Source organism: Salvelinus fontinalis, chromosome 4, assembly GCF_029448725.1.
Source record: "Salvelinus fontinalis isolate EN_2023a chromosome 4, ASM2944872v1, whole genome shotgun sequence".
In the NCBI taxonomy this organism is placed as follows: Eukaryota; Metazoa; Chordata; class Actinopteri; order Salmoniformes; family Salmonidae; genus Salvelinus; species Salvelinus fontinalis.
The window spans coordinates 41,200,839-41,225,481 of NC_074668.1; the positions used below are offsets into that span (position 1 = coordinate 41,200,839).

General features: G+C 46.2%; 1 protein-coding gene across 3 annotated transcripts in view; it reads left to right on the top strand.

Moving 5' to 3' along the window:
* The first annotated feature begins 2,791 nt into the window (after positions 1 to 2,791).
* Positions 2,792 to 24,643, top strand: part of hsd17b3 (hydroxysteroid (17-beta) dehydrogenase 3) — a 43,708-nt gene continuing 21,856 nt past the window's right edge. The window contains exon 1 of one of the 3 annotated variants that reach the window (XM_055920183.1): positions 2,792 to 3,068. In XM_055920183.1, coding sequence (XP_055776158.1) covers positions 2,918 to 3,068 — 151 coding nt within the window. In that variant the 5' untranslated portion in view covers positions 2,792 to 2,917. The remainder of the gene's footprint in view (positions 3,069 to 24,643) is intronic. The other 2 variants (XM_055920181.1, XM_055920182.1) reach the window with 2 other exon arrangements.

Consider the following 24,643-nt stretch of genomic DNA (forward strand, 5'->3'; position numbering starts at 1 on the left):
TTATGGCTGTAACACAACAAAATGTTGAAAAAGTCAAGGAGTGTGAATACTTTCTGAAGGCACTAAGTTTAACTTAATGAACCAGAAAATCAATAGTTTTTTCTGTTAGCTGGCTAAGTTAGCTGGCTAACTCATTGATCCTGCGTTATTATACGGCTATGGTTTTGTGGGCTTGACCAATGAAACAAAACAAGTCTCAAAATAAACCTGGTGGTGGTGCTCCTGCCTGGCAACCATCGCCCTTGTCCGTTGCTCCTCTCCCTCTCTCATCCCCTGGGTCTTCACGGTGCAGGCTACCAGGTATGTAACTTTGGGGTCCAGTCCCAGCGCCATACATGAAGCATGTGGTCATAGAATGAGCAGCTGGCTATTAGGCAGGACACTGCAGTGCTGTCTTCTGAAGGGTTGGAATAAGGAGGTGGGCCTCCCACAGAGCTAGCAGGTGGCGGGGATCAGCGCCCAGGTATGTAACATCCTGCGTCATCCTCCAAGGAGGTGTTGAAGCTGGTAGCTGGAGATTCATACCTAATCCTCATGGCTCTCTGTCTTTGCTCTGTGGTCTACAGATGGGAGCAGGGAGGAGGCTGTTCCAGGGACAAGTGGGATCAGTCTGCCCTGTAGGCCATGTAGTTGTGTAGAAGGCTAGGACGGAACATGCTCTTCCGCTGCCCTCTAGAGGAACAAGTGAAAAATACAGGTTTGACACAATGACAAAATATTACCAGCTCTTAAATTACAATTAGTACTATAAACCTTTTCTGTTGGATTGCCCCTTTAAAAATCAATCAGACATGGTAGTTGTAAAGGGTTACATTTTCATGTGAGCTTCATGTCACTGTCTAGCCTTAGCTCTCACGCTTCACTCGAATGTGTGGTGAAAGCCTGTGCAGGCTTGCCCCGTTCAGACTCCCCAGGGCTTGTTTGCCTGGCAGTGAAGGATGTGGCAGTCGCAAGTGCTCATGGGTAGGATGCCACTTCAGTCACCACACTCCTCCACCCAGGGCATTCTAACTGAGAGGCTGGCACGTGTTTCTATTGTCCCACAGCAACACCTGCTTGTCATAGATACAGATACAAGATCACAGAGTACTATAAGCTTACTATAGAAGACTTACACTGAGTGTTCAAAACATACACCCCCCCCCCCCCCCCCATCAGAACAGCCTGATTTCGTTGGGCCGTGGAGCCTACAAGGTGTCAAGAGTTCCTCAAGGAAGCTAGCCCATGACTGTATTGCTTCCCATCGTTGTGTCAAGATGACTGGATGTCCTTTGGGTGGTGAACCATTTTTTTTATACCCACGGGAAACTGTTGAGTGTGGAAATACCCAGCAGTGTTGCACAAACCGGTGCGCCTGGCAACCTACTACCATACCCCATTCAACGGCACTTAAATATTTTGTCTTGCCCATTCACCCTCTGAATGGCACACATACTCAATCCATGTCTCAAGGCTTAGAAATCCTTCTTTAACCTGTCTCCTCCACTTCATCTACACTGATTGAAGTGGATTTAACAAGTGACATCAATAAGGGATCATACTATAGCTTTCACCTGCATTCACCTGGTCAGTCTGTCATGGAAAGAGCAGGTGTTCTTAATGTTTTGTACACTCAGTGTATAGTTTTTTATAGGAATCCCATAATGCTTTTTTGTAAGGGAAGTTGCGTTTTGATGAAATATAATATTTTGTTGCCACCAGCAGCTACCTTATGAATGAAGACAATAGTATTTAACCACAAGATTGAGATAATTAACTATTTCCCATTTTAGAAATACTGATATGTATTTTGCAAGTACAGTAATTAGTACTGCATGTACTTACCATCTTCAGTATGGAGTAGGGTAATTGTTTTGTTTTTTTTGCCTACAAAAATACATTACAGATGGGCTATTGTCAAAATGGTCCCTTAAATTGATAAAAAAACACAAGCGCACAAACCCCAGCCATCTGGCTTGATCAAGCACTTCCCAACTCAAGTTCTGCCATTCACCTACCATACTCTGCCTTTTAATGAACTGTGGTTCAGGGTGACAAAATGCCACAATATTCACTGTTATCCCTGGATAAAATGGGTCCACAAGGAAAGATGTCAAAAGATCAGTGAATCAACTGTCATATGATGTGATCTGTTGTGGGAATGTTGGGGAGAGGGTGTGAGAGTCAGAATAGATTATTCCCAGATGTAAGGTCACCTGTAAATTACACTTATTTTCTTGTTTGCGTCTGCTGCATACAAGCACTTGCATTGGGCAAATGCGTGGGTTTGTCTCTGTTTCTTTCCATTTACTATAGTCTCCTTGATGCATTCTTAAGAAGGCCAACATGCATTTTCAAACAGTACAAATAAAGCCCTTAAAGGCCGTGCCTGTGCACAGCAGTGTGTCTTCTTCAATGCGCTGGTGAAACTGAGTATCCAAGACACCTATTACAGAATATTGCATCCATTAGTCTAGTCTTATTCCCAGTTGTGATTCCTGGCAATCATGGCTGTTTTTTTTCTGTGTAACCCATGTCAAAATAGCTTAGATACAGGCTTTTTCCAGAAAGTTGTCTTGATTCAGCAAGAAGGCAGCTGGTAGGAAATGCACAAGAACCTTTCTACACTAACTCTGTAATCTGAATTTGATACAGAGAGGCAGGGACTACATCTGACAAATTGCATGCTTGGTACTAAACTGAAAGGGGAGGTGTAGCTTGTTGTGTGTGTGTGTGTGTTTGGTTTGTGTAGCCTACAGGAGAGGTGTGTGGGGGGGAGGGGGGGAGTGGCTATGGATTGTCTATTCCCCCTGACACTCCCCAGTGTGTATGTCTGGGCTGAGGAATTGTGTTGTGGTCAGAGCAGACACACATTCTCACACACAGGCCGAGTTTGTTGTTGCAGCCAGACAATCTTAAAGAGCCAGTGGATCTTGCCATGGATTTAATGGAGCTGTTCTTTGTCTGCCTTGGTGCTGCAGTCGTAGTCTTTTATGGAGTGAAAATGGTCCGCTTCGCTAAGATGCTTTATCCCAGAGTTTGCTTTCCGCAGCCAGATTCTTTCTTTACATCAATGGGAGAGTGGGCAGGTGAGCTCTCTGTGTGTGTGTGTGTGTGTGTGTGTGTGTGTGTGTGTGTGTGTGTGTGTGTGTGTGTGTGTGTGTGTGTGTGTGTGTGTGTGTGTGTGTGTGTGTGTGTGTGTGTGTGTTTACCCAGAATAAATAGCTGACATGCGCTGAAGTTACATTACCGATTATAAGTAACTTATTAGGAAGAAAAATCTGTAAACACGTTTCATGGGGTTTTAAAAACGAATGATGTAAATTGAGTCTTTGTATGAGCACTACATGACAAAGTCCTACTTCAGTCCCTGTTCCACCTTGTGGTCTCAACTTGCTTCTAAGGTATTGTACTGGATGTAATGAAATGTGGCAACTGGTGACCCCACTGTGCAAATTATACCGAAGAACAAAGAGTTCTATCTGGAACGGGATTAAAGCCCATTATTAAAACATTTTCCAGATCTTTAAATGTCTGGGAAACACTCTATAAGGTCACTCACAGCTGGGTGGATCAGTAAGGAGGCTTTATAGAATATAGGTGGGTAAATGAAGGTTGTTTTTTACACCACATCTATCAATGCCATTTTATTATCACGTTGATACGTTGTATTATCTGGTGGGGATGAAGTGTGTCATCTGACAGGGTCACCTGGGGAGACTATCGAACTGACTGACATAGAGCCCAGGAAAAACGAGCATGATGTCTACACACTGTTTAGATACTTTAAACTAAGTGTAAACGGTGTACGGCAGGGGTCTTCAACCTTTTCACACCCAGGCAAACCGGCGACCCAGGGACCCCCATCATATTATCCGGTGAATGATGATGACAAGGACAAGTAATCCAATATTTTGAAATGAAATTGGTCAATCGTTTTTTCATTATTTTGACCTGCCCACATTAACATTGAAAGAAGTGTAAACTCTAACATAGCCTATTAGCTAGAAATGTAACTCCAAACTAGGGCTGTGACGATTATGGAACGTTAGGTAATACTTAATTGTCATGTAAATACAAAAAAAAAAAATTGCGCTTGTAATGCATCTTTGAAAGACATACCTAATGAATACAACACAGCTTTGGGTGACACCCCTGTCTCAAACACGTTCGCTAATTGCAGCTGTTTAGCTGGTTAAACAAAGTTTAGCAATATGTTGGCAAAAATGTAATTCCAAGTCAAGAAAGAGTGCCAGCAGACAGCGTAATTTGCCATGACTGGTACTCGCGGGTACTTTATCAAAGCCTATGTCAGATACTCCAGTGAGTGTAATTAGCTCCAATTAGTGTAATTTCCTCAATATTAGGTGAAACAAAGTTAACATCAAGCGAAAGAAGATATTCCCCTCTTTTCTACTGTTGGCAGAGAGGAAGAGGCAAAGGGAGAGGTTTGACTCTCGCCAAAATCTGTCCAAAATAAACCCAATGCATTTTTATGGGTTTATTTTGGACCTAATCTTGTAGTCTGCCTTCCCGCCTTTGGGACAACGACTCTCATTGTTAGGGCGGAGACATAAGCATCTCGTCATTATATTATACTTTTGTTATGTATACAGTACCAGTCAAAATTTTGGACACCTACTCATTCAAGGGGTTTTCTACATTGTAGAATAATAGGGAAGACAAATTATGAAATAACACATATGGAATCATGTAGTAGCCCAAAAAAGTGTAAGACAAATCAAAATATATTTTATATTTTACAAATGACAGATTTCCACCGGTCTAATGTCCATTGCTCGTGTTTCTTGGCCCAAGCAAGTCTCTTCTTTTTATTGGGGTCCTTTTTAGTAGTGGTTTGGTTGCAGCAATTCGACCATGAAGGCCTGATTCACACAGTCTCCTCTGAACAGTTGATTTAACCTAAAACATTAGGATCACCTTCCTACTATTGAGTTGCACCCCCTATTGCCCTCAAAACAGCCTCAATTCATTTGGGGCAAGGATTACAAGGTGTCGAAAGCGTTCCACAGGGATGCTGGCCCATGTTGACTCCAATGCTTCCCACAGTTGAGTCAAGTTGGCACAAGAAACTGGTGAATGTGAAAAACCCAGCAGCGTTGCCGTTCTTGACACACTCAAACCAGTGCGCCTGGCACCTACTACCATATCCCGGTCAAAGACAGTGAAATATTTTGTTTTGCCCATTCACCCTCTGAATGGTGCACATACACAATCCATGTATTAATTGGCTCTCAGCTTAAAAATCCTTATTTAACCTGTCTCCTCTCCTTCATCTACACTGATTGAAGTGGATTTAACAGGTGACATCAATAAGGGATCATAGCTTTCACCTGGATTCACCTGGTCAGTCTATGTCTTGGAAAGAGCATGTTGCTAATGTTTTGTACACTCAGTGTATATTTTCACAGACCCCCTGTGGGACCCCTGGTTGAATACCCCTGGTGTATTAGTATTGTCCTATCCTATCACATGTAATGTGTATACTGTATAGCCTATATCCCTCAAATTCAAATCTGAACCTCGAAACCAGTTCGACTGCTTTTTGTCATTCTTCCCTCCAAGGGATGGATCGACATTTACAGAATGGTTACCTAGAGGAAAACGGGGAAGGGTTAGTAGGCTATATATCAAGTGTGCCCGATGCTGCCCCTCATCTCTGATTCTCCACTGGGCGGGCAATGTCAATTGTGCCTATAGGCTATTTAGTGTGGTCTCAATCAAATGACCCATACCCTATAGGCTATGTAGTAAATGCATGGATAAGCACAGAGCAAAGTTATATTTCTAATATATCTGCTGGGATGGTGTAAATAAAACGAGGCTGGATATTCCAACCCTGAGCCCCAGCCTGCTCTGCTCTTGCTGATCCCAAACTTTTTTTGTGTGCTGGCTAACTAATGTCTGTGCTGTGTAGGCCTACGGTGGCAGTTCTGGAGGAAAGTCAAAGGTTTCTTCTGGAAATATTTTGGGATTAGGCCTACTGCAGTCCAAATAGTCTTGCGCGCGGATTAGCCTATAGCCTATATAGGCTAGTCCGCGAAGATGAGAAGGAGGACCGGAGGTCAACTTTGATAGCTTGCTACTACTATAATTAATTTGATTAAAAACAATGTTTCTTGCCCATGATGTATTTATCAGTGTTATTGACCTCACAATAAACCAGATTCAAGTAATTTATATTGTGCTGCTGAAACTTGAAGCAGCCGCCGCGGCACAATCAATCGGAAATGGACAGCTCATGGTCCTGAAAGTAGGCAAATTCAAGTATGCATAATTCATTTAAACCATCTTCATTTTAATTAGACTTCACTAACAGCAACAGGCCTTTGTGTTGGAGCCTATTTCTTCCTATTTAAAAAAACAACAGGTAGGCCTACCTGTTTGACAGATGAAATTAGGGCTGTTAAGTTAAAACCAAGACTCGAATTCAAATAAAATTGTATTTATCACATGCGCGGAATACAAAAGGTGTAGACCTTACCGTGAAATGCTTACTTACAAGACCTTAACCAACAATGCAGTTCAAGAAATAGAGTTAAGAAAATATTTACTAAATGAATAAAAAAAAATCTTTTTTTTTAAGTAACAACAAAATTACACAACAATAACTAGGCTAAATATAGGGGGTACCGGTACAGAGTCAATGTGCGGGGGTATAGGTTAGTCGAGGTAATTTGTAAAGTGATTGTGCATAGATAATAAACCGTGAATAGCAGCGGTGTAAAAACAAGGGGGGAGTCAATGTAAATAGTCCAGGTGGCCATTTGATTCATTGTTCAGCAGTCTTATGGCTTGGGAGCCCTTTGGTCCTAGATTTGGCGCTCCGGTACTGCTTGCCGTGCGGTAGCAGAGAGTCTATGACTTGGGTGACTGGAGTCTTTGACAATTTTTTGGGCCTTCCTCTGACACCGCCTAGTATATATACATAGGTCCTGGATGTCAGGAAGCTTGGCCCAAGTAATGTACTGGGCCGTACACACTAGCCTCTGTAGCGCCACACCAGGTGGTGATGCAACCGGTCAGGATGCTCTTGATGGTGCAGCTGTCAAACCTTTTGAGGATCTGGGGACACATGCCAAATCTTGAGGGGGCATGAGAGGGTATGCCATAGGCCTACCATTTTATTAAAGTAAATGACACAAAGCACAGGCCTACCCCTTGTTAGCTTAAGATTTAGAAGAAAATAAAACAGATCTGATTATATAAAGTGATCTATGACATTGCTCTGGTCCGCAATGCTTTATACTAGAAACAAGCTGTAAAATACCTGGGAAAGACGTGACCGATGCAAATGGGGATATCATTGTTTTGTTCTTTGACATTCAGAGGCTGAGCTACAACCCTCTATAGCCGGGAGACAAAAAGCGTACTCAGCTTGGAAGTAAAATAATTCTGTCACCTATCAGTCGATTAAGCTATTCATTTTCTGTACAATAGAAGATGTTTAAACCCAGACAGCTTTTGGGGAAACACTTTTTCTCGTTGGGTTAAGCAACGGAGAAGAGTATCCAGCAGTTAAAGCTTACATGTCCCTGCGTCAGTAGGTCTACTCTGTCTGGGGTGGAAAGGTAGCCCTACATTGTTAAAGTACCATGCTCCGATTCCTAACTATGTCTCAGATTGAATTATTTGCCAACGGGGACAGTTTCATTGCAAACAAGACACACTGGTTTGGCATTAGAGAAATATGATAAGATGAACACACAGGCCTATCTCTCTGTCCATTCTTAGCCTGTAATTTCTGTAATTTGTGTGGTATTTAAAAAATTCTGCTAATATGTAAAATGATGGAGAATTGCATGAAATGTTTATAAAAGGCTATTTTATCTCGGACCTGCAAACACGATGATAGATTCGTGCAATGCTTGAACTATAAAGGAGATATTTCCACCCCTACTCTTGTCCATGGTGGTCTGTGAACTCACAACCTAATGACTCGCAGCCCTGTGCACTATAAAAATTCCTGCGTTGCCATGTAAGGCTTACAGGACGAAGAACAGTTTCTAAAACTGCATATCTAAGGCTCTGGTCTGTCCAAGAAGTGAGGGTAAATGGTAGGCATGTTCTCTGCTATCCACTATGTTTTAATTATTATTTTGGGTATAGGGGAGGGTCACTTATTTGTTCTCTCCAAGCATTCAGGGAGCGTTTAGATCAAATATATTTTGTTGATGTAACAGTCCTGACCTGTTTTATGTTGTTTTTATGTGTTTATGGTCAGGGCGTTAGTTTTGGGTGGGCAGTCTATGTTATTTGTTTCTATGTTGGTTTTGGTTTGCCTGGTATGGCTCTTGATTAGAGGCAGGTGGTTTGCGTTTTCCTCTAATCAAGAGTCATATTTAGGTAGGGCATTCTCACTGTTTGTTTGTGGGTGATTGTCTCCTGTGTCTGTATGTATGTTCGTACCACATGGGACTGTAGCGTTTGTTTGTTTCGTTTCGTTTCGATGTCGTCTGTTTCCTGTACGTAAGTTTATGTTTAGTTATGTAAGTTTATGTTCAGGTTTCGTCAACGTCGTTTTCTTGTTTTGTAGTTTGGAAAGTGTTTTGTTTCGTTTCGTGTTGCCATCGCATTTATAATAAAGATGGCTTATTTCCCAAATGCTGCGTATTGGTCTGAAGATCCTTCTCTCCTCACCTCCTCCGAGGATGAGGAGAGCACAAGCCGTTACAGAATCACCCACCACGCTAAGACCAAGCGGCAAGGGAAAATTAAACGGAGGCAATGGACATGGGATGATGTTTTGGACGGAAAGGGTTGCTACACTTGGGAGGAGATCCTGGCTGGGAGGGATCGCCTCCCATGGGAACAGGTGGAGGCACTGAGGAGAGCAGAGGCTACCGGGGAGAGGAACCGGAGCTATGAGGGAACGCGTCTGGCACGGAAGCCGAAAAAGCCCGTAAGTAATTCCCAAAAATTTCTTGGGGGGGGGCTAAGAGGTAGTGGGCCAAGGGCAGGTAGGAGACCTGCGCCCACTTCCCAGGCTTACCGTGGAGAGCGGGAGTACGGGCAGGCGCCGTGTTACGCAGTAGAGCGCACGGTGTCTCCTGTACGAGTGCATAGCCCAGTGCGGGTTATTCCACCTCCCCGCACTGGGAGGGCTAGATTGAGTATTGAGCCAGGTGTCATGAGGCCGGCTCAACGCGTCTGGTCTCCAGTGCGTCTCCTCGGGCCGGCATACATGGCACCTGCCTTACGCATGGTTTCCCCGGTTCGCCTTCATAGGCCGGTGCGGGTTATTCCACCTCCCCGCACTGGTCGGGCAACCGGGAGCATTCAACCAGGTAAGGTTGGGCAGGCTCAATGCTCAAGAGTGCCAGTACGTCTCCACGGTCCGGTATTTCCGGCACCACCTCCCCGCCCCAGCCTAGTACCTACAGTGTCTACACTACGCACTAGGCTACCAGTGCGTATCCTGAGCCCTGTTCCTCCTCCACGCACTCTCCCTGTAGTGCGTGTATCTAGCCCAGTGCCTCCAGTTCCGGCCCCACGCACTAAGCTACCAGTGCGTCTCCAGAGCCCTGTACAAACTGTATCTTCTCCCCCTACTAATCCTGATGTGCTTGTCCTCAGCCCGGCGTCACCAGTGCCGGTACCACGCATCAGGGATAGAGTAGGCTTTGAGAGTACAGTGTGCCCTGTTCCTGCTCCCCGCACTAGTAGGAAGGTGCTTGTCATTAGCACGGTGCCTCCAGTTCCGGCACCACGCACCAGGTCTACAGTGCACCGTATCCGGCCAGAGCCATCCGTCTCCCCAGCGCCATCTGAGCCATCCGTCTCCCCAGCGCCATCTGAGCCATCCGTCTCCCCAGCGCCATCTGAGCCATCCGTCTCCCCAGCGCCATCTGAGCCATCCGTCTCCCCAGCGCCGTCTGAGCCATCCGTCTCCCCAGCGCCGTCTGAGCCATCCGTCTCCCCAGCGCCGTCTGAGCCATCCGTCTCCCCAGCGCCGTCTGAGCCATCCGTCTGCCATGAGCCTGCAAAGCCGCCCGTCTGCCATGAGCCTGCAAAGCCGCCCGTCTGCCATGAGCCTACAGAGCCGTCAGCCAGACAGGAGCCGCTAGAGCCGTCAGCCAGACAGGAGCCGCTAGAGCCGTCAGCCAGACAGGATCTGCCAGAGCCGCCAACCAGACAGGATCTGCCAGAGCCGCCAACCAGACAGGATCTGCCAGAGCCGCCAACCAGACAGGATCTGCCAGAGCCGCCAACCAGACAGGATCTGCCAGAGCCGCCAACCAGACAGGATCTGCCAGAGCCGCCAACCAGACAGGATCTGCCAGAGCCGTTAGAGAGCCATGAGCAGCCAGAGCCGTCAGAGAGCCATGAGCAGCCAGAGCCGTCAGAGAGCCATGAGCAGCCAGAGCCGTCAGCCTGCCATGAGTGTCGAGAGCCGTCAGCCTGCCATGAGCGTAGAGAGCCGTCAGTCTGCCATGAGTGTCGAGAGCCGTCAGCCTGCATGGACCTGCCAGAGCCGTCCAGCCAGGACCTGCCAGAGCCGTCCAAACAGGACCTGCCAGAGTCCTTCAGCCGGGATCTGCCCCTTGTCCCGGTGTTGCCCCTTGTCCCGGTGCTGCCCCTTGTCCCGGTGCTGCCCCTTGTCCCGGTGCTGCCCCTTGTCCCGGTGCTGCCCCTTGTCCCGGTGCTGCCCCTTGTCCCGGTGCTGCCCCTTGTCCCGGTGCTGCCCCTTGTCCCGGTGCTGCCCCTTGTCCCGGTGCTGGTCCTTGTCCCGGTGCTGGTCCTTATCCTGGTGCTGCCCCTTGTCCCGGTGCTGCCCCTTGTCCCGGTGCTACCCCTTGTCCCGGTGCTGCCCCTTGTCCCGGTGCTGGCTGTTTATTTAGGGGAAAGTAGTTTTAGGGTGGTCAGTGGAAGGGGTAGACAGAAGAGGGGAGTGACTATGGTGGTGTGGAGACAGCGTCCTGAGCCGGAACCACCACCGTGGTCAACTGCCCACCCGGACCCTCCCCTGGACTTTGTGCTGGTGCGCCCGGCGTTCGCACCTTGAGGGGGGGGTACTGTAACAGTCCTGACCTGTTTTATGTTGTTTTTATGTGTTTATGGTCAGGGCGTTAGTTTTGGGTGGGCAGTCTATGTTATTTGTTTCTATGTTGGTTTTGGTTTGCCTGGTATGGCTCTTGATTAGAGGCAGGTGGTTTGCGTTTTCCTCTAATCAAGAGTCATATTTAGGTAGGGCATTCTCACTGTTTGTTTGTGGGTGATTGTCTCCTGTGTCTGTATGTATGTTCGTACCACATGGGACTGTAGCGTTTGTTTGTTTCGTTTCGTTTCGATGTCGTCTGTTTCCTGTACGTAAGTTTATGTTTAGTTATGTAAGTTTATGTTCAGGTTTCGTCAACGTCGTTTTCTTGTTTTGTAGTTTGGAAAGTGTTTTGTTTCGTTTCGTGTTGCCATCGCATTTATAATAAAGATGGCTTATTTCCCAAATGCTGCGTATTGGTCTGAAGATCCTTCTCTCCTCACCTCCTCCGAGGATGAGGAGAGCACAAGCCGTTACAGAATCACCCACCACGCTAAGACCAAGCGGCAAGGGAAAATTAAACGGAGGCAATGGACATGGGATGATGTTTTGGACGGAAAGGGTTGCTACACTTGGGAGGAGATCCTGGCTGGGAGGGATCGCCTCCCATGGGAACAGGTGGAGGCACTGAGGAGAGCAGAGGCTACCGGGGAGAGGAACCGGAGCTATGAGGGAACGCGTCTGGCACGGAAGCCGAAAAAGCCCGTAAGTAATTCCCAAAAATTTCTTGGGGGGGGGCTAAGAGGTAGTGGGCCAAGGGCAGGTAGGAGACCTGCGCCCACTTCCCAGGCTTACCGTGGAGAGCGGGAGTACGGGCAGGCGCCGTGTTACGCAGTAGAGCGCACGGTGTCTCCTGTACGAGTGCATAGCCCAGTGCGGGTTATTCCACCTCCCCGCACTGGGAGGGCTAGATTGAGTATTGAGCCAGGTGTCATGAGGCCGGCTCAACGCGTCTGGTCTCCAGTGCGTCTCCTCGGGCCGGCATACATGGCACCTGCCTTACGCATGGTTTCCCCGGTTCGCCTTCATAGGCCGGTGCGGGTTATTCCACCTCCCCGCACTGGTCGGGCAACCGGGAGCATTCAACCAGGTAAGGTTGGGCAGGCTCAATGCTCAAGAGTGCCAGTACGTCTCCACGGTCCGGTATTTCCGGCACCACCTCCCCGCCCCAGCCTAGTACCTACAGTGTCTACACTACGCACTAGGCTACCAGTGCGTATCCTGAGCCCTGTTCCTCCTCCACGCACTCTCCCTGTAGTGCGTGTATCTAGCCCAGTGCCTCCAGTTCCGGCCCCACGCACTAAGCTACCAGTGCGTCTCCAGAGCCCTGTACAAACTGTATCTTCTCCCCCTACTAATCCTGATGTGCTTGTCCTCAGCCCGGCGTCACCAGTGCCGGTACCACGCATCAGGGATAGAGTAGGCTTTGAGAGTACAGTGTGCCCTGTTCCTGCTCCCCGCACTAGTAGGAAGGTGCTTGTCATTAGCACGGTGCCTCCAGTTCCGGCACCACGCACCAGGTCTACAGTGCACCGTATCCGGCCAGAGCCATCCGTCTCCCCAGCGCCATCTGAGCCATCCGTCTCCCCAGCGCCATCTGAGCCATCCGTCTCCCCAGCGCCATCTGAGCCATCCGTCTCCCCAGCGCCATCTGAGCCATCCGTCTCCCCAGCGCCGTCTGAGCCATCCGTCTCCCCAGCGCCGTCTGAGCCATCCGTCTCCCCAGCGCCGTCTGAGCCATCCGTCTCCCCAGCGCCGTCTGAGCCATCCGTCTGCCATGAGCCTGCAAAGCCGCCCGTCTGCCATGAGCCTGCAAAGCCGCCCGTCTGCCATGAGCCTACAGAGCCGTCAGCCAGACAGGAGCCGCTAGAGCCGTCAGCCAGACAGGAGCCGCTAGAGCCGTCAGCCAGACAGGATCTGCCAGAGCCGCCAACCAGACAGGATCTGCCAGAGCCGCCAACCAGACAGGATCTGCCAGAGCCGCCAACCAGACAGGATCTGCCAGAGCCGCCAACCAGACAGGATCTGCCAGAGCCGCCAACCAGACAGGATCTGCCAGAGCCGCCAACCAGACAGGATCTGCCAGAGCCGTTAGAGAGCCATGAGCAGCCAGAGCCGTCAGAGAGCCATGAGCAGCCAGAGCCGTCAGAGAGCCATGAGCAGCCAGAGCCGTCAGCCTGCCATGAGTGTCGAGAGCCGTCAGCCTGCCATGAGCGTAGAGAGCCGTCAGTCTGCCATGAGTGTCGAGAGCCGTCAGCCTGCATGGACCTGCCAGAGCCGTCCAGCCAGGACCTGCCAGAGCCGTCCAAACAGGACCTGCCAGAGTCCTTCAGCCGGGATCTGCCCCTTGTCCCGGTGTTGCCCCTTGTCCCGGTGCTGCCCCTTGTCCCGGTGCTGCCCCTTGTCCCGGTGCTGCCCCTTGTCCCGGTGCTGCCCCTTGTCCCGGTGCTGCCCCTTGTCCCGGTGCTGCCCCTTGTCCCGGTGCTGCCCCTTGTCCCGGTGCTGCCCCTTGTCCCGGTGCTGGTCCTTGTCCCGGTGCTGGTCCTTATCCTGGTGCTGCCCCTTGTCCCGGTGCTGCCCCTTGTCCCGGTGCTACCCCTTGTCCCGGTGCTGCCCCTTGTCCCGGTGCTGGCTGTTTATTTAGGGGAAAGTAGTTTTAGGGTGGTCAGTGGAAGGGGTAGACAGAAGAGGGGAGTGACTATGGTGGTGTGGAGACAGCGTCCTGAGCCGGAACCACCACCGTGGTCAACTGCCCACCCGGACCCTCCCCTGGACTTTGTGCTGGTGCGCCCGGCGTTCGCACCTTGAGGGGGGGGTACTGTAACAGTCCTGACCTGTTTTATGTTGTTTTTATGTGTTTATGGTCAGGGCGTTAGTTTTGGGTGGGCAGTCTATGTTATTTGTTTCTATGTTGGTTTTGGTTTGCCTGGTATGGCTCTTGATTAGAGGCAGGTGGTTTGCGTTTTCCTCTAATCAAGAGTCATATTTAGGTAGGGCATTCTCACTGTTTGTTTGTGGGTGATTGTCTCCTGTGTCTGTATGTATGTTCGTACCACATGGGACTGTAGCGTTTGTTTGTTTCGTTTCGTTTCGATGTCGTCTGTTTCCTGTACGTAAGTTTATGTTTAGTTATGTAAGTTTATGTTCAGGTTTCGTCAACGTCGTTTTCTTGTTTTGTAGTTTGGAAAGTGTTTTGTTTCGTTTCGTGTTGCCATCGCATTTATAATAAAGATGGCTTATTTCCCAAATGCTGCGTATTGGTCTGAAGATCCTTCTCTCCTCACCTCCTCCGAGGATGAGGAGAGCACAAGCCGTTACAGTTGAAGGGAGGGCCATCCATTATAATTTCAGAGAGGTCTGATTTTCTCCATGTAACTCTTATTATAAATAACGTTCACTCCCTAATTTCGACCTGGAACACCAGGTGTGTGCAATTAATTATAGGTAGAACAGAAAACCAGCAGTACTCCGGACCTCATAAGGTTTTATTATCCCTGCCGTGTAGCCTACGTGTGAAATCTGCTGTATCAAATCAAATCAATCACATTTTATAAGTCACATGCGCCGGATACAACAGGTGTAGGTAGACCTTACAGTGAAATGCTTACTTATGAGCCCCTAACCAACAATGCAGTTTAAAAAAAAAGACGGATAAGAGATAAAAGTTACAAGTAATTAAAGAGCAGCAGTAAAATAACAATAGCGAGACTATATACAGGGGGGTACCGATACAGAGTCAATGTGTGGGGGCACTGGGGAGTTGAGGTGGTATGTACATGTAGGTAGAGTTATTAAAGTGACTATGCATAGATGACAACAGAGAGTAGCAGTGGTGTAAGGGGGGGGGGGTTGACAATGCAAATAGTCTGGGTAGCCATTTGACTAGATGTGCAGGAGTCTTATGGCTTGGGGATAGAAGCTGTTTAGAAGCCTCTTGGACCTAGACTCCGGTACTGCCTGTCGTACAGTAGCAGAGAGAACAGTTGCCATACCAGGCAGTGATGTTGACACACCAGCATGACATTTAAACTGAGGTCATCAATGAAATGCACAGGCGAATTGAGTTATTGCACATGGCGCACTTCAGAGTAGGCGTTCCCTAACGGAAATATGCAGATGTATGCTAGAATGCGCCAATAGGATCTCGTTAGCTCGTGCTTGGATCTGCCCACCCTCTTGCTTGTTCTGCCCACTATGACTCATTTGTTCCCATTGGATACAACAGGCTGTGGTCTATCTTGGTTTAGTTATACAAGACTTTGCTACAAATCTCTGAGTCAGTTTCCTAACAGATTATCTTCTGGGCAACACAAACAAAACGCAAACACGGACACAAACACACACTGAAGGCTACGCAAACATGCACACAAACACAGACTGAAGGTTAAACAAACACACATCAACTTCCTGTGTTCCTGAGGCAGCAGTCTCCTGGTGTTACTGGGCCGTCTTCTCCTCTGAGCTGAGCTGTTCCGCCTCCCACAGTGCTAGCTAAAGCTGTGGTGTTCTCTTTCACCATAAAGGACCAACAATACCCAGCCTGATGGCCTCCTTTTTCCCAAGCTCCACTTTCATTCCATTCCAATCAAGTACATGGGGGGGAAAAAGCCTTTAGAACAGTATGTTCCAGGGTGAATTATTCCTTTCTTTCCCCTTAACTTGGAGGAGTCTTACCAGCTCATTGGAAATCAAATGAACATGAGTGTGTTTCTCTTTTCTTTCACTATCAAGCCTTTTTCTGTGTTAGGTTGGGGTGTGTGTAGCCTTCAGTGTGTGTGTGTGTGTGTGTGTATTTGGTTTGTGTAGTGTCCCATATCGTGTGATTTCTAATTTGACTGTGGGAGGTTTCTGGTCTGCTTACTTCTTACTTCAGCTCTCTGCCCTGAAGCGATGCAGGAGAAGACTAGCGTTAAGAGGAGAAGAACAGACATTCCTAACACTGTACAGTCAGAGGCTAGATAACCACATCTTGCTATTGAGGGAGAAAGAGACACCGGCTAGCTTGGATAGCCCTGAGACCACTCAGCTCCAGCCAAACACCACAGCTTTCAGATGCTGCTGCCTTTGTTATAATAGGGTCACTAACCAACGCTCCCTTCAACACCCCTCCCTTCCCCTCAGAGAAGAACATTCCGGGGCTTTCGTGTTCCATCTCGAAGGTTGTTATTCTGAACTTTTATGTTCACTATCCACAGCTACAGCTGTGTGTGTCTGTGTGTGTGAAGTGAACCGTGCGGCTGGCAGTGGATGCTGCTGAGGGGAGAACAGTTAATAATAATGGCCGGAACTGAGCATATGGAATGGCATCAAACACCTTGAAATCATTTCGTACCATTCAGTCATTACCACAAGCCCCAATTTAGGTGCAACCAACCTCCTGTGGCGGTTGGATTTTAACAGTGAGGAGGCAACGATGCAGAATAGGGTTTTCTTACCAGAGTGAGGCTAAACAGCCGGCGAATTGTACTATTATTTACAAAAGAAAAGAAACTGGACAAAAAAAATACGTTCAAAAGAAAACCCAGGCTTAATCATGCCTGAAAAACCTGTCAGCATACCAACCCGTTCCCGGTCCTGTCTCTCAAACAAAGATATGACAGGGTTGAAATAGGACCCATCATGCATCAGCCAGTGAGAACAAGCCAACTGTGACATCATGATCAATTGGGCCAGTTCATTTTGCATGGCCCAGTGCCACAGGTGGGTGGAGATTTCCCTTAATGACCAATGGAATGGCACCAGGCCATTCAAAACCGGCCATGGTCTCATTTACTAGACGTAACATAGTAAAAGTAAATTCAGTGCACTCAAATTAGTATGGTTGGTAATGGTTACGTAAAACAGAAGGTTACTTAAGGTAAAAACGAAAGAAGGGTCAGGTGTATAACTTGAATGTCTAGCAACCAAAATGTTGCGTGTTCGAATATCATCACTGACAACTTTAGAGGAAGGGGGGAGGGATTCTATCAATTGAATTGCTTTTTTACCCTACCATACCTACCCTGATTGGGATAAACTAATGGACAACAACACTTCTACTTACAGCTATTTTCTCTCACATCTACGGTACCTGTAGTTAAATAATTATACATATATTCCTAATTTCTTCTGTCTTCAAGTGCTGGATTTTCACCCACAGCGGCCAATCCACCATTCTGATCTTAACTCCAACCCTCCGATGTTCACAGATTCACCCATCTTTCCCAGTATAATGCCATTTTGCTATTTCCATTTGCAATACAGCCCTCCATTTCACTATGATGTCTTATGAGGGTCCTGAACCTCCCTATTTGTAGCATTTCTACTAATATTACTGGAAAAATAAACACTATACCCAAGAGTATAATGATATTTCCCATTGACGGATCGTGGTTTTTCAGATCCCGTAACAATACAGTTTGCTGTTCCATCTGAACCCTGATATTATGACATAACAACCATGCCTGGACCTGACTCCAAAAGCGAGCCACCGATTGACAGTACCAGTGTTTCCTCGTGGCAGAATCAATATAAAGTAAACTATATAGTAAATGTAAATCCGGTACACTCAAATTAGCATGATATGTTACGTTTGGTAAGGTTACAGTGCATTCGGGAAAGTATTCAGACCCCTTGACTGTTTCCACATTTTGTTACGTTACAGCCTTATTCTAAAATGGATACAAAAATACAAAAATCATCAATCTACACACTACCGCATAATGACAAAGCAAAAACAGGTTTTTAGAAATGTTATTAAAAGTAAAAAAAAACTGAAATATCACATTTACATAAGTATTCAGACCTTTTGCTCAATACTTAGTTGAAGCACCTTTGGCAGCGATTATAGCCTCGGGTCTTCTTGGGTATGACACTACAAGCCTGGCACGCCTGTATTTGGGGAGTTTCTCACATTTCTTCTCTGCAGATCGTCTAAAGCTCTGTCAGGTTGGATGGGGAGTGTCGCTGCAAAGCTATTTTAAGGTCTCCCCAGAGATATTTGATCGGGTTCAAGTCTGGGATCTGGCTGAGACCCAGATGCAGACACAGGAGGCAGATGGTTGGAGTCTTACAATGTTTATTAAAAAAAGAGTAGGCAAGAGAATGGCCGTGGACAGGCAAAAGGTCAAAACCAGATCAGAGTCCAGGAGATACAGAGTAGCAGAATGACTCGTGGTCAAGGCAGGCAGAATGGTCAGGCAGGCGGGTACAAAGTCCAGAAACAGGCAAGGGTCAAAACCGGGAGGACTACAAAAGGAGAAATGCAAAAAGCTGGAGAACGGGAAAAACGCTGGTTGACTTGGAACATACAAGACGAACTGGCACAGAGAGACAGGATACACAGGGATAAATACACTGGGGAAAATCAGCGACACCTGGAGGGGGTGGAGACAATCACAAGGACAGGTGAAAACAGATCAGGGCATGACACAGAGTCTTGACCCGAAGCCACTCCTGCGTTGTCTTGGTTGTGTGCATAGGGTCACTGTCCTTTTGGAAGGTGAACTTTCGCCCCAGTCTGACTCCAAGCGGATGTCATGTGCCTTTTACTAAGGAGTGGCTTCCGTCTGTCCACTCTACCATAAACACCTGATTGGTGGAGTGTGCAGAGACGGTTGTCCTTCTGGAAGGTTCTCCCATCTCCACAGAAAAACTCTAGAGCTCTGTCAGAGTGACCATCGGGTTCTTGGTCACCTCCCTGACCAAGGCCCTTCTCCCTCGATGGCTCAGTTGGGCCAGGCGGCCAGCTCTAGGAAGAGTTTTGTTGCTTCCAAACTTCTTCCATTTAAGAATGATGGAGGCCACTGTGTTCTTGGATCTTCAATGCTGCAGAAATGTTTTGGTACCCTTCCCCAGATCTGTGCCTCGACACATTCCTGTCTCGGAGCTCTACAGACAATTCCTTCTACCTCATTGCTCTGACATGCACTTTCAACTGTGGGACCTTATATAGACAGGTGTGTGCCTTTCCAAATCATGTGCAATCAATTGAGTTTACCACAGGTGGACTCCAATCAAGTTGTAGAAACATCTCAAGGATGATCAATGGAAACAGGATGCACCTGAGCTCAATTTCGAGTCTCCTAGCAAAGGGTCTGAATACTTATGTAAATACGTTATTTTTGTTTTTTATTTGTAATACATTTGCAAACATTTCTAAAAACCTGTTTTTGCTTTGTCATTTTTAAATGTATTTTACCTTTATTTAGCTAGACAAGTCAATTAATAACAAATTCTTATTTTCAATGACGGTGTACGAACCGTGGGTTAACTGCCTTGATCAAGGGCTAATTATAATGGGGTATTGTGTGTAGATGAATGAAAAAAAAGATTTAATACATTTCAGAATAATGCTGTAACTTAACAAAATGTGGAAAAGGTGAAGGGGTCTGAATACTTTCCGAATGCAATGTACATAAGACAGAAGTTTACCTAAGGTGAAAATAGGGTGGTTGGTGGGCGTATAACATAAATGTCTTTGTAGCAAGTATTTAATATAATAGCTTAAATTGAAACAAATGGATTGATGTGTCAATTGTTTTATATGTCAGTTCATAGACCCGATGCCAAGGTATTGAGACATCAAAAACCTGTTCCCAACTGACTTGAATTGCATACAGTATTGCTGTCAAACCTTTTGACTTGAAGTGAAACGACTCCGTAATGCTGGCCTTCTAGGCAGAGTTGCAAAGAAAAAGCCATGTCTCAGACTGGCTAATAAAAATAAAAGATTAAGATGGGCAAAAGAACACAAACACTGGACAGAGGAACTCTGCATAGAAGGCCAGCATCCTCGCTGTTGACGTTGAGACTGGTGTTTTGTGGGTACTATTTAATGAAGCTGCCAGTTGAGAACTTGTGAGGCGTCTGTTTCTGAAACTAGACACTCTAATGTACTTGTCCTCTTGCTCAGTTGTGCACCAGGCCTCCCACTCCTCTTTCTATTCTGGTTAGAGCCAGTTTGCGCTGTTCTGTGAAGAGAGAAGTTGACAGCGTTGTATGAGATCTTCAGTTTCTTGACAATTTCTCGCATGGAATAGCCTTCATTCCTCAGAACAAGAATAGACTGATGAGTTTCAGAAGAAAGTTCTTTGTTTCTGGCTATTTTGAGCCTGTAATCGAACCCACAAATGCTGATGCTCCAGTTACTCAACTAGTCTAAAGAAGGCCAGATTGATTTCTTCTTTAATCAGCACAGCCGTTTTCAGCTGTGCTAACATAATTGCAAAAGGGTTTTCTAATGATCAATTATCCTTTTAAAATGATAAACTTGTATTAGCTAACACAACGTGCTATTGGAACACAGGAGTGATGGTTGCTGATAATGGGCCTCTGTACGCCTGTAGATATTCCATAAAAAATCTGCCATTTCCAGCTACAATAGTCATTTACAACATTAACAATGTCTACACTGTATTTCGGATCAATTTTATGTTATTTTATTGGACAAAAAATGTGCTTTTCTTTTAAAAACAAGGACATTTCTAAGTGACCCCAAACTTTTGAACGGTAGTGTATATATTTTATCTATCTGGAGACGCCCAACAAATTGTTTGGGCGTCAAACCAATTGCCGGTGCGCCCAACTCAAACTAACACATTTCTTCTCGTCCACAGGTGATCAACTAACTAAAGAACATCGCTAAACCACATTATTATCAATAAATAAATGTGCTTCTCATAAACTATAAATCATGTCTGGTCATTTATAATAGGCAAGGCTTATTATAGACTTGGGTGCGTTCAAGACGACTGGGAACTTCGAAAAAACTAGCTCTTACTGGGAAAAATAGTTTTGAACAGTCATCCAAGTTGTCTTTTGAAAGCACTGTGTGTGTGTGTGTGTGTGTGTGTGTGTGTGTGTGTGTGTGTGTGTGTGTGTGTGTGTGTGTGTGTGTGTGTGTGTGTGTGTGTGTGTCACCCCATCAATCAAAATTAATGAAACGTTTCCCAAGAATATGAATTTTGAGTCAAACACAAAGAACAACATTTTTCTGACCTGTTGAATTGGTGAGGCAAGGTGAAGCCGAACATCTTTCATCCACATTTTGTGTTTTAGTTCGATCTCTAAGCCAGGCATGGACCCGTGTTCAGAAAGTATGGCTGAGTTTGTTATTTAGGACCATAGAGAAATAAATCCAATTTTATTTTATTGGTCACATACACATGGTAAGCAGATGTTATTGCGAGTGTAGCGAAACGCAAATACCGCAGCAATATCGAAAACACTCCAAATTAGTTCTGCAGTTTATTAAAATAATATATTGGTATTTTGCTAGCATGACACTGCTTAGCATGACAATGTATAAAATAAAAACATCTTGAATTATAGTGTTTAGCTGTAGCCCATGTCGTCTATCTTTTAGCTGTAGCCCATGTCGGCTATCTATTAGCTGTTGCCCATGTCGGCTATCTATTAGCTGTAGCACATGTCGGCTATCTTTTAGCTGTAGCCCATGTCGGCTATCTATTAGCTGTTGCCAATGTCGGCTATCTATTAGCTGTAGCACATGTCGGCTATCTTTTAGCTGTAGCACATGTCGGCTATCTTTTAGCTGTAGCACATGTCGGCTATCTTTTAGCTGTTGCCCATGTCGGCTATCTATTAGCTGTAGCACATGTCGGCTATCTTTTAGCTGTAGCCCATGTCGGCTATCTTTTAGCTGTTGCCAATGTCGGCTATCTATTAGCTGTAGCACATGTCGGCTATCTTTTAGCTGTAGCCCATGTCGGCTATCTATTAGCTGTAGCACATGTCGGCTATCTATTAGCTGTAGCCCATGTCGGCTATCTTTTAGCTGTAGCCCATGTCGGCTATCTATTAGCTGTAGCACATGTCACATAAGTAAACTTAACTAAGGCCACACTTTATTTGGATAGTTCCCTATTGAGGATCTACAGATGGTCAAAGTATCTGTTTGTAAGCAACTGGTTACTAAGGTTAGGGTTAGGTTAGGGTTAGAATAAAGGTTAAGGGTCAGTGAATAGTTAGTTGAAATTTTGTTCAAACTTTTAACAGTAACAACTGCTTTCTGGTCAGTTCTTAGACATTCACATGATCTCACACATTTAGCATACTGAATGTAGAAGCAGCCATAGTCTGTTTTTAGAGACTGTATCTGTCCAAGGGGTTTTTTGGTCGGGAGTATTCTCCAGCAGTGTGAAGATGTGGTGGAGTGGACAGGAGAGGTGATGTGACAGTGGTTGAGTTCCAGGTGCTATGGGCTGAGGCCAGAGGATGACAGGTTTAGTTCTGTTTGGACCTGCTGACAATGGCTCATTCTCCTGTTAGCATCTTCCAATCAAAACATGTGAAAACAATCACTTGTCAGTTCTCACTGTGATTCCAGAATTCATCTAGAACTCGGAGTCTGCTGATCTGCCACCAATGTCTCTAGTGCCCCCCCCCCCCCTTACCCCTTATCTGAGAAGAGAGAGGTTTGGAATGTTTAGCTATAAATGTGTCCTTTTATAATGCTTTATTTAATTCTCAGGGTTTTGAACAGGTCAGAAAGGACATCTCGGGGCGGCAGGGTAGCCTAGTGGTTAGAGCGTTGAGCTAGTAACCGAAAGGTTGCAAGTTCAAATCCCCGAGCTGACAAGGTACAAATCTGTCGTTCTGCCCCTGAACAAGGCAGTTAACCCACTGTTCCTAGGCCGTCATTGAAAATAAGAGTTTGTTCTTAACTGACTTGCCTAGTTAAATAAAAAAGGTTAAAAATGTAAGTCGCTCTGGATAAGAGCGTCTGCTAAATGACTTAAATGTAAATGTCGGCTATCTTTTAGCTGTAGCCCATGTCGGCTATCTATTAGCTGTAGCCCATGTCGGCTATCTATTAGCTGTAGCCCATGTCGGCTATCTATTAGCTGTAGCCCATGTCGGCTATCTATTAGCTGTAGCCCATGTCGGCTATCTATTAGCTGTAGCCCATGTCGGCTATCTTTTAGCTGTAGCCCATGTCGGCTATCTATTAGCTGTAGCACATGTCGGCTATCTATTAGCTGTAGCCCATGTCGGCTATCTATTAGCTGTAGCCCATGTCGGCTATCTATTAGCTGTAGCCCATGTCGGCTATCTATTAGCTGTAGCCCATGTCGGCTATCTATTAGCTGTAGCCCATGTCGGCTATCTATTAGCTGTAGCCCATGTCGGCTATCTTTTAGCTGTAGCCCATGTCGGCTATCTATTAGCTGTAGCACATGTCGGCTATCTATTAGCTGTAGCCCATGTCGGCTATCTATTAGCTGTAGCCCATGTCGGCTATCTATTAGCTGTAGCCCATGTCGGTTATCTTTTAGCTGTAGCCCATGTCGGCTATCTTTTAGCAATTTTTTTTTAGCTCATAGATTTTGTTGTAATGTTTGAGTCACATTAAACATGGCAAAATGTATATAATTGCAAGAAAACTTGCTTTGAAACTGCAAAATGTTCTCTGCGCCCAATGATAAAGTGAAGAATTACAGGAAATAAGCTTTAAACCTGCAAAATGTTCCCTCTGCCAACAAGAGGGGTGTGAACAGTTTGTGTCATGAACAGTGTTTGTGCCCATAGAAATAGACGTGGCGCGCATGCGCGCGGTGTTCCCTACATGTATCCCAAAAGGGTTCTTCAAAGGGTTATCCTATGGGGAGAGTTGAAAAACCCCTTTAAAACTTCTTCTGGCTGCAAGGGAAAGTGTTGAGTAGCCAGTGAAATCGTGCCCATTTCAAACGGCCTCCTACTCAATTCTTGCTCGTACAATATGGATATTATTATTAATATTGGATAGAAAACACTCTCTAGTTTCTAAAACCGTTGGAATTATTTCTCTGAGTGGAACAGAATTCATTTGGCAGCACTTTCCCTGACCAGGAAGTGAAATGTCAGAAATATGTGTTCTGTTCAACTTGATGCCTATATATGGTCATGACACTTAGGAGTCTACTTACACTCCATACGCCTTCCTCTTGGTGTCAAGAGGATGTGAGAGAAGACATTTTGTGTTCATCTTGGTCTGGGGTGGAATAAAAGCTATTTCTTTGACGTGACCGTCCACTTCCGGTACTCTGAAACGCGTGACAAGGAAGTGCCATTGCCTTCTGTTTTGCTGCCGTAATAGACGACAACTATCCCCGGCTCGGAATTTTTTTGATACATGTGAACATATTTTTTTTTTTTTTTTTTTTTTTTACCAGGTAAGTTGACTGAGAACACATTCTCATTTGCAGCAACGACCTGGGGAATAGTTACAGGGGAGAGGAGGGGGATGAATGAGCCAATTGTAAACTGGGGATTATTAGGTGACCATGATGGTTTGAGGGCCAGATTGGGAATTTAGCCAGGACACCGGGGTTAACACCCCTACTCTTACGATAAGTGCCATGGGATCTTTAATGACCTCAGAGAGTCAGGACACCCGTTTAACGTCCCATCCAAAAGACGGCACCCTACACAGGGCAGTGTCCCCAATCACTGCCCTGGGGCATTGGGATATTTTTTAGACCAGAGGAAAGAGTGCCTCCTACTGGCCCTCCAACACCACTTCCAGCAGCATCTGGTCTCCCATCCAGGGCTTGACCAACCCTGCTTAGCTTCAGAAGCAAGCCAGTAGTGGTATGCAGGGTGGTATGCTGCTGGCATATCATC